The 10,219-nt window shown below is 45.5% G+C and overlaps 2 protein-coding genes and 1 pseudogene across 2 annotated transcripts in view; 2 read left to right on the top strand and 1 right to left on the bottom strand.

The window, feature by feature from the left end:
- ADIPOR2 (adiponectin receptor 2) overlaps positions 1-7,244 on the bottom strand; it is a 36,338-nt gene extending 29,094 nt beyond the window's left edge. Inside the window, exon 1 of the mRNA XM_061124639.1 lies at positions 7,108-7,244. The gene's annotated coding sequence lies outside the window, so the exon portion shown is untranslated. The remainder of the gene's footprint in view (positions 1-7,107) is intronic.
- Positions 430-7,293, top strand: LOC133043038 (protein SDA1 homolog; annotated as a pseudogene).
- A 1,663-nt stretch (positions 7,294-8,956) lies between these two features.
- On the top strand, positions 8,957-9,649 carry LOC133043621 (large ribosomal subunit protein eL19-like). Its single transcript, XM_061124641.1, has one exon. The coding sequence runs from the start codon at positions 8,983-8,985 to the stop codon at positions 9,571-9,573; it is 591 nt and encodes a 196-aa protein (XP_060980624.1). The 5' UTR covers positions 8,957-8,982; the 3' UTR covers positions 9,574-9,649.
- The last annotated feature ends 570 nt before the right edge of the window (positions 9,650-10,219 follow it).

Below are 10,219 nucleotides of genomic sequence, written 5' to 3' on the forward strand. Positions count from 1 at the left end.
AAAAAGAATATATGCTTCCTCCTTTTCCATATATATATATATATATATATAAAATACATGTATTATATATATAATTATACTTCCAGATCTTTTAAGTTACAGAAATTCTGGAATGAAATACAATGAAAATAAATTTGAAGAAAATAAAAATAACCCTTCTGCTCCACCAGGCTATGGAGGTTTCACCACCATCGCTTATTTCCTGACCAAAGGAATGGGTATGTGGATAGAACTATGCATACATATCCACTACACTAAAATTTCAGGACATACAATATTAAAGTCAACATGCTACCAATGAAAAATAATTAGGTAACATAATAACAAAAAAATGTATACAAAAGAAAGTGAAGTTGGTCAAAATTTAATAGGGTAATTATTTCTTTCTCTTCAAGACCGTTATGCTTTATATGCTTTGTTTTCCTGTGCATGGACTTTGCAGAAAACTCGTAAGTGCAGTAAGAATATGTAACTTAGAAGCCATATATAAAGAAAGTTCTGTATTTGGGGGGGGGGGGGTCTTCGAATGAAAAACTTGAAGTGTCCTTTTGCACAGGTATTTTCCCCATTCCTGAAGATATTCTGGCAGCTTCCTGACTTTGGCTAGCCTTCGCCTTCTGTCTGGACACTTACAAGGTCTACCGAAGCCAAGATACCATTTAGGCGGTACACATGCCCTCTACCACACAGCAAACTCCAAACCAGGGGTTACATGAAACAAACCCCCTAACTAACCTAGTCCTTTACCTTCCAAAACGGAATACGTATGTACTTACTAAATAGGTTTGGTTAATTATTTCCTTACCAATAGGTCCTAGGATATTAACCAGTCTTATTTACCTCATTTTAGAAACAAAGGATGATATAGCTAATATACACCAAGATGACCATTTTATGCTGTAATTTTTCAAGTTTACATTACACAAAGACTTGGAAAAGGTTATTTTTTAACAAAATTAAAGCACTTCACTCAGCAGTAGCCCAGAAGAACACAGTCTAATTTAGGTTTTAAAAAGAACATAACATTTACTCACCACCAGGACTGCAACAGACATGAAGAAGTTATATACGCCTATCCTCAACAAGTATATTGTCTACTGGGCAGTCACCCAGATTCTTTTAGCAGGGTTGGCAAGATTACGCTGCCTTTCAGGGCTAGACAGGGAATCTAAACAGGTGAGCAGCTCTATCTAAGGGAGAACATACTAGAAAGAACTACTGCAGAAAGCTGGTCTTGCCTAAAGTAACTCCAAACCAACTTCAAACAAAACATATCTCCCAATAAGAGAGACAAAATACACTGCCAGATATGTTTAACTGCCAATCAGGTGAAGACTGAAAAAAAATTCAAAATGGTATAAAGAATCTACACCTCAGCCACAGTTCTGACAAGAGCTTACACTGCTGTGACCTTTCTGGGTAGCAGTCTAGTAATATACATCAAAACGAAAAATATGTATTTCCTTCAACCCAGTAACTAGACTCAGAAAGTCACCCTAGGGACTTCCCTAGCAGTCCAGTGGCTAAGACTCCATGCTCCCAATGCAGGGGGCCCAGGTTTGATCCCTAGTCAGGGAACTAGATCCCACATGCCATAACTAAGAGTTTACATGTTGCAACTAAGACCCAGCAGAGTCAAATCGATAAATATTGAAGAAAAAAAAGAAGAAAGCTACAGAAAGTTGGCCTAAAGAGCCACCAGCATGCGACATTGTACATACAATGCATACATATTAAGTTTAAACACTAGACAAACAATTTAAACAATCTAAATACCCAACAATAGTAAAAACTATTAAATTATGGTACACACATTCAATAAAATACCAAGAAACTAAAGGATGGAGTAAATGCAAAAGTATTGACCTGGAAAGCCATCACGGACCTTGGTTTTTAAGCACACTGCATGTCTTCAGTCACTAAGTCGTGTCCAACTCTTGCGACCCCATGGACTGCAGCCCACCAAGCTCCTCTGTGCATGCAATTTCCCAGACAAGAATACTGGAGTGGGTTGCCATTTCCTTTTCTGGGGGATCTTCCCGACTCAGTGATCGAACCCATGTCTCCTGCATTGGCAGGCAGATTTTTTTTTTTTTTTAACCACTGAGCCACCTGGGAAGCCCCTTAAATATATTACTACGACCAAAAGGCCGCCATCAGCCAAGCTCCCAGTGCTACTTCTGGTCACACCTGGAAGAAGGACTCCAAGACCCAGCCTAAGAAGGGCTGGCTGCTATCAGTGGTGTGGGTCTTCTGAGAAACGCTCAAAGTCAGTCTACAGTCAAGCTGTCAAGCAGAAATAAACACAAGCTGCCCAGTTACCTATGGCAGTTACAGGATTAATAAAGTAGACCCTCTGGTCTACACTGAGGAGCTTACACAGCAGAATATTCACTGCAAATCCAATATGGGAGATTTTCAAATTGCAACCAAATAAATCTGGAGAAAGGAATGGCAACCCACTCCAGTATTCTTGCCCTGGAGAATTCCATGGACAAAGGAGCCTGGTGAGCTACAGTCCATGGGGTCACAAACAGTCGGACATGACTCATGACTGAGTGACTAACACACAAACCCAGCAAAGAACTGGCAACGCTGGTGATGTTTATGGCACAGACTGGTCACTGCCACCCAGAACATCTAGACAACTTTCCTCAAGAACCAAAACACCTTCTCTCCTACACTGCCCTGAATGTAGACCTCCCAATAACACTTAGCAAAGCTCTGACCTCACCAGAACCTCATCAATCCATCAAGGCTGCCAGAGTTCTTTTTTGAACCTCTACATTGCCATGTAAGCTTCTAAGACTTTGTACACTCATTTTGTGACTGATGAGAATAAAGGTGCAAAAAACAAGAATAAAGTGAATATGTAATTGCAGAACTGCACACACACATGTTAAGGGACAGCAGCGCCACTGCAGCCAAGATATCTCTGGAAGTGATGACTAAATTACAGAAGAAACAAGTGAAATGATGCCAGGACCATCAGTCAGTGTTATCACAACTGCATGTTTCTCTAAGGTCACCGAAGTATGAGTCGCTGCCTTGACATTCTTCCAAGGGCAAGATGAACAGAAGAACAGGGCAAGGACTTAGAGTGCTAATGTTGCATGCCTTGGGGGAGAGGCTCCAAACACAGGACAAGAATGTTACCAAAGTACTTCAAAAACAGTAGAAAAAATTTACAAGTGTTAACTTCTCAATGATCCATTCAGTTCATGAGCCCCAAGAATTTGCAGAAAAACCACTAAAGCAGCTGAAGAGTTATAAGGAAACTTCTGAAGTGAAGATATTGCTCATGAACTTCATCTCCAGACTGGCAAGAATTCACAAGCTCTTTCTGTCCCACTGTGCACAGGTTTCTGCAGCAGCACCAAGAGGAGGAACAAGACCCTTCTGTTTGCATTACCTACTTCTCTGCACCTGGTAGTCCCAAAGGCCACTGAGGTGCTGCTCAGGACCACACCACCCATTCTGTCATGACAAGAACTCTGGGGAAGTCATGACAGGAGGAAGCAATGTCCTGAGAGAGATAACAGCTCAATGACTGAAAAACTTCCTGAAAACTTGGCCCAGTGTAAAAAACACTCTTGACCTCTCCTAAGACTCTGATTCAGTTCTTCCAAAAACGGAATCCTCAGATATCACAGAAGGAACTCCGGGGTAAGCCTACAGAGGCCTCAATAAAATCAAGGGTGCAAGAATATGGAGACTTAGATGCTAAAGATTACATTCCAGGAACTGAACTTCTGAAAGCTGAGGAACAGAACACTGAGAACCATCCAGACAGGTGGGGAAATACCAGGCTCAGTGAGAGGGAACCTGATGTAAATGGGGGGGTGTGCACCACTCCTTTGATGAAGAACAGCTAGAAATCTCCAAGAAACTGAACAAGCTTCACAGAGAAGCCAAAATGTCCAGTCCAAAATAAGTGCTTCTTCAGAAAAGAGCAGCTGGTGCTATGGGATAAACTTCTGAAAAACAGAAAAAGCAGTAACTTCCCAGCAAATTTTCCATTCCAGGGAAAATGCTAAACTTGTGTTATTAATCTGAATATTAGTGAATTAAGACTGCTGATTTGCATTTAAAAGTCCAGAAGCACTATTTTTTGAAAATCACCCCAAAAAAAGCACACTTGCTGAACAATGACTGGTTTGATCCCACTCCAAAAACTCTACAATACAAAAATGAATCCTAATATGCAGGTTTAAATTAACAATGAAGCAACATTGGTTTATCAATTGTAACAAACATAGTGTGTTAATACAAGATGTTATTAATAAAAGAAAATGGAGTGTGGGTGATATGAGAACTTTCTCTACTAGCCACACAATTTCTATAAATCTAAAACTGCTCTAATGAAGTCTGTTAATTTTTGTAAAACCTGCATGTGTTAGATGGATTTGCAAATAAACATTTGCATATGCAAAGAGAGAGGGAAAGCTCTATATCAAACTTGTTAGCAGTGGTTTCCTACAGAGAGTGAGGAGCATAAGGAAGAATTTTTACATTATGTATCTCTCAACCGTCTAAAAACTTACTACACTGAGCAAGTAGCACATTGAGGGCCTGGGTGTTGAAACCAGACTGTGTGTGCTTAGTCGCTCAGTCGTGTCCGACTCTATGTGACCCCACGGACTACAGCCCACCAGGCTCCTCTGTCCATGGGGATTTTCCAAGGAATTCTCTTGGAGTGGTTGCCAGGCCCTCCTCCAGGGGATATTCCCAACCCAGGTATCGAACTCAGGTCTCCTGTATTGCAGGTGGATTCTTTATTGACTGAGCCACCAGGAAACCAGACTGCATGGACTCAACCCCAGCTCCATCATTATCTAGCTGACCAACTCGGGCAGCTAATCTCTCAATGCCTCCAGTCCCCTCATGTGCAAGTAGGGACAACAGTTTGTGTACCTGTACTGAGCTGCTGCGGGCATTAAATGACTCACTACCTGTAACACATAGACCGGAAAACTATCTGGTCCATAAAGTGTTCAATAGTGTCCACCACCAATAAGCATCTATTATGCCTCATTTAAAAAAAAAAAAAAAACCTTGATTGGTAAGACAAACAAGGAAAACTTGGTTCATCAAGCCCCTTCTAGTAAAATCTTCAATAGAGAAAATTCAATGTATTCAACTGCCAAATAAAAATAATTTGAGTATTTAACAGACTGCAAACCAATATTTGGCAATATAAGCCCATTTACATAGAAATAATCACTAACAGATTCTACAAGGATAATCATAAAAACAAATCCCTGATTTGTGTTGTGATTTTTGCTGTGATCCTATTTACTTTTTCCTTAACATTTTTCTGACTCATTTTAACTTTCTACATTGAATATGTGTTGTTTTTAATAAAGTAAAGGAGTGGCAAACATTTTCTTTTGAAGACCAGATAGTAAATATGTTTACAGTTTACAGGCCATAAAGGTCTCTGTCCTAACTACTCAACTCGCACCACGAAAGCAACCAGCTAAATGAGAGCATATGGCTATGTCCCACTGAAAATTTAATTTACATAAACAGGCAGCAGGTAGGACACTGCCCACAAGCTGTCAAGTTTACCCACCCCTGAAATAAAGAGAGAAAGAAAACTGTGCTCATTTTGGAAAACAAAAAGTAAGTGCATCTGCTAAATTGACACTATTGATTGGGGGGAAGGTACTTGTTCATTTATTAATATATACAAGAGTAGGGACAAAAAAAATCAACTTTTTCCTAAATAGGCTCTGGAAATCCTCCTCTCATCCTTACTGCCCCAGTAAGAGAAAGCTTGCTAAGAAGCCTAAAGTCTGAATGGGAACACATACTAGTAGCTAGGCAATTACAAACACAGGCAAAAAGAAATACCTTTCGTATTTAAATCGATTTGAAATTTCTTCAAATGTCATAATTCACGACCAGTGGCTGCCACCACAGGGCCTGAAGTCCCAACTAACTGATGAAAGGATTTTGGTTTTGGATCAGGACAGCATGGGAAAATTTATGAGAAGAGATGAAAACATCTATGGACAACTACCAGCACTAGATGTGAAATTTCTATGAAATAAACATGAGGAGTGAAAAGAATCAGGAATGAACCATCTAGAAAGTCTAACAGAATTAGAGTCAGAGGGTGGTAAAACGAGACACGCAAATGGCCTTTAGTAGGACACTTCAAACTTCAAAAAGTTTCTGATCTCCGTCCCAAAAATAAAGCTTTGGGTTGGAAGAAACTATTCTCAACATTTCACTTGGGACGCAATTTGAAATGTTATGACAGATTTCTCGGAGTTTTAAATGGTTTCTTCGGAGGATGGATGAAGGGCTGCTTTGGGAGGAGATGCGAGGGGAACAACCCAGGGCTGAGGAGTCCAGAGTCTAAATATAAAGACGTTAGCAGACCCCTCTGCTTAAAAAACACGCCGACCCTGCACGACAGTCCCCGTGCCGGGTACCAACCCGGCAGGACCCGTCCACCTTTCTATCCCGCGACCGCGCCAAATTGTCAAGCCCCAGCGGCGAACGAAAACAAGGTCCACAGCCAGGGGCGCCCACAGCGAGCTCCGGCACAAACGCCCAGGCCCGGAGCCGGTGAGCAGCCGCCTCGAGGGGCGACACCGACACACCGGGCCCAGGACCGGGTCCAACCAAGCCGCCTGCGAGCGGGCAAGCGCCGGTGAGGGGTCTCCCCGCCGCAAAAGCCGGATCCGGGCCCGAGCGGAGCCCACCTCGGAGTGCGGCTGGCAGAGACTCGGAGGGGTGACCCGGGGCCGAGGGGACCCGGGGCTGGGGATGGAGGGGGACCTGGACCGAAGGAAGCCGGGACCCTGGGCCGGGGGAGCCGTGGCTGAAGGGGACCCGGGGCGGCGGGACTCGGGACTGAGGAGATCGGAGGCTATGGGAACCAGACTGCAGGAAGCGAAGGCTGAGAAGATCCCGGGGCTGAGAGGGTCCCGGCGGAGGGGGCCGGGGACTGAGGGGCGCCGGCCCAGGGGTCGGAGCAGAGGACCGAATAGCGCGCTCCTCGCCTGCCGCGCTGCCGGGACACCTGCCCTCAGCCCTCGCCCCCGCCAGCCCAGCCTCCCTCCCCAGTACCGCGCTCCCACTCGAGAACCTCACCAGAGCTCGCCGCCGCCTCGCCGCACGTCTCGAGCTCCTCGGAACCGCGGCCGCTGGGAGCCCAGAGGAGCGGAGGTGGCGCCCGCTGCCGCCGCCGCCGCCGCCGCCGCCGCCGCCGCGACCCAGCGTCCGGGAGGCTCCTTCAGCTGCCGCCGCCGTGACGCTAATCACACGAGGCGGCCCTAGCCAATGATAAGGCGCCTCGTGCGCAGCCGCGCTGATCGAAGCCGGAAGCGCCCCCTGGCCGCTCCCGGACCGGAGCAGTTTGGGTGGGTCGGGAATCTAGCGGGAGGCGCCGAGCACCCGGGGACACGGAAGTCCCTTAGCTATCCTCCCACCGGAAACGGGAGCGTGTGCAGCGGAAGAGGCGTGGCCGGCCGGCTAGGGACGCTTCCCGGTTTCTATGGATACGGCCGGCAAACCGCGGGGGAACCGAAACAAGGGATTGCTAGACACAGTCCGAGGCGGCTTCAGACCTAAACGCGAAGCGTCTTCCCACAAGATAACAGCGATTGCTTTTTATTACCTCACGGAGACACTCCCATTTATGCCTTACGACTTCCAGAAAACGAATGTGAGCCCGCTCCTCTTAAAAGTATAAAATTCAGAGCCATTCTAAAAATGTTTCAGTGTAATAGCAGGTCAGAAACTAACTCAGCAATACTGTGTCCATTTGCCCAAAACGATTTATTTTCTACTTGTTTCAACTGAGCTTTAACTTCTTTAAACCCAAAATCTGCCTACATACTTATTCTATAAGAAAACAAAGTGTAGAAGTTGGCCAGTGTAGAAAATGTTTTCTTCACATTCAGGGCTCTGAAGAGGTTATATTGCCTTAACTGTCAAAAAATCTTGTTATACTAATTAAGGGAAAGCCTTAAGCTTTCAAGGACGCCCATGCCCCAGGCTTTTCCATCTTGAAACTGAGGGGCACCTTGTGAGGCTCCCAGGCATGGAGGCCTCGTTTTTATGTCCCCCATTTCTTGTAAGCAAGACTCTACCCTCCATGTCCTTCCCTGAGTTCCAAAGGGCAGATTTGAACAGTTGCTAATCAAGGGAGGAGACGCCAAGAAACCACCTGAGGCAAGATTAAAGGGACCAGCGGAGTTTAGCTAGATTAGGAGACCACGTGAGACCCTGCCGGGCTTCCCTCCTAGCTCAATCGGCAAAGAATCTGCCTGCAATGCAAGAGACCCAGGTTCGATTCCTGGGTCAGGAAGATCCCCTGGAGAAGGAAAGGGCAAGCCATTCCAGTATTCTTGCCTGGAGAATCCCATGGACAGAGAAGCCTAGCAGGCTACAGTCCATGGGGTTGCAAGAGTTGGACACACTTAACGACTAAACCACCACCACCATGAGATCCTGTACACACCCTAATCTTATCAACAACCCCCACCCTTGGGAAATATTGCTGTATAAATGCATGCATGCTCGGTCATATCTGACTCTTTGTGGCCCCCTTGACTGTACCCTGACAGGCTCTTCTAAAACTCCTTATCAAATCCTCCTGGGTAAGAGGGCTCTCACCCAACAATGCTGGCACCCTGATCTTGAACTTCTAGCCTTCAGAACTATGAGAAATAAACTTAACATTGTTTATAAGCTTTAAAAAAAAAAGTTTCTTGGGTGGGGACACATTTTTTCAAGGCCTACTATATCCGCCTTTGCCTGGCAAAATAATAAAGCTATCCTTTTCTACTTCACCCAAAACTCTGCCTCTGAGATTCAATTCCCCACTGGCGTACAGAGAAGCTGAGCTTTCAGCATCACTCCCTGGGACCATACCAAAAGAAAAAACAAAGGAAGCTGGAAAAGCGTCACAAATCTCATATCAAAAGACCTAGGGGCTTTCCTTTCGCCGCTGCGGCCGCGGCCATGAGTATGCTCAGGCTTCAGAAGAGGCTTGCCTCCAGCGTCCTTCGCTGTGGCAAAAAGAAGGTCTGGTTGGACCCCAATGAGACTAATGAAATCGCCAATGCCAACTCCCGCCAGCAGATCCGGAAGCTGATCAAAGATGGGCTGATCATCCGGAAGCCTGTGACTGTCCATTCCCGGGCTCGATGCCGGAAAAACACCTTGGCTCGCCGGAAGGGCAGGCATATGGGTATAGGTAAGCGAAAGGGTACTGCCAATGCTCGAATGCCCGAGAAGGTAACCTGGATGAGGAGGATGAGAATTCTGCGCCGGCTGCTCAGACGATACCGTGAATCTAAGAAGATTGACCGCCACATGTATCACAGCCTGTACCTGAAGGTGAAGGGTAACGTGTTCAAAAACAAGCGGATTCTCATGGAACATATCCACAAGCTGAAGGCAGACAAGGCTCGCAAGAAGCTTCTAGCGGACCAGGCTGAGGCCCGCAGGTCTAGGACCAAGGAAGCCCGAAAGCGCCGGGAAGAGCGGCTCCAGGCCAAGAAGGAGGAAATCATCAAGACTTTGTCCAAGGAGGAAGAGACCAAGAAATAAAGTTCTCCCCCTCTTCTCTGTACATAGTGGCCTCGGCAATTGCACAGATCACTCATTCAATAAAAGACAAGCCTTTATCTGAAGAAAAAAAAAAAAAAAGACCTAGGGTCTGATACATAAGGAAAAATGTGTATAATAGAGAACTCTTCAGCCTGGAAATGTAAAATCTGAGAAGTGATTAAAGTTACTAAAATCAGAAAAAGCATGAATAAGATGGTCTTAATACTAGTATTTTAGAATGCTGGTATTAAGTCCACCCAGGTAAGCTTGAAAAAAGCCGACAAGGACTTCCCTGGTGGTGCAGTGGTAAAGAATCTGCCTGCCAATGCAGGAGATACAGATTTGATCCCTGGTCTGGAAAGACCCCACACACACCAAGAAACAACTGGGCCCATGTGCCACAACTACTGAGACTGTGCTCTGGAGCCCAGGGGCGGCAACTACTGAGCCCTGGAGCCCATACTCTGCAGTGAGAGAAGCCAGCACAATGAGAAGTGTGTGCAGCACAACTAGAGTAGCCCCTGCTCTCCACAGTAGCCCCTGCTCTTTCCCTGCTAGAGAAAGAGCTCCCGAGGCAAGGAAGAGCCAGCACAGCCAATAATAAAATACATAAATAAATACATTTTTTTTTTAAAAAAGCAGACAA

Source organism: Dama dama, chromosome 22, assembly GCF_033118175.1.
Source record: "Dama dama isolate Ldn47 chromosome 22, ASM3311817v1, whole genome shotgun sequence".
In the NCBI taxonomy this organism is placed as follows: domain Eukaryota; kingdom Metazoa; phylum Chordata; class Mammalia; order Artiodactyla; family Cervidae; genus Dama; species Dama dama.

Excerpts from the sequence above, each read along its gene's own strand:
- LOC133043621 (XM_061124641.1), top strand. The coding sequence starts at position 8,983 with ATGAGTATGCTCAGGCTTCAGAAGAGGCTTGCCTCCAGCGTCCTTCGC.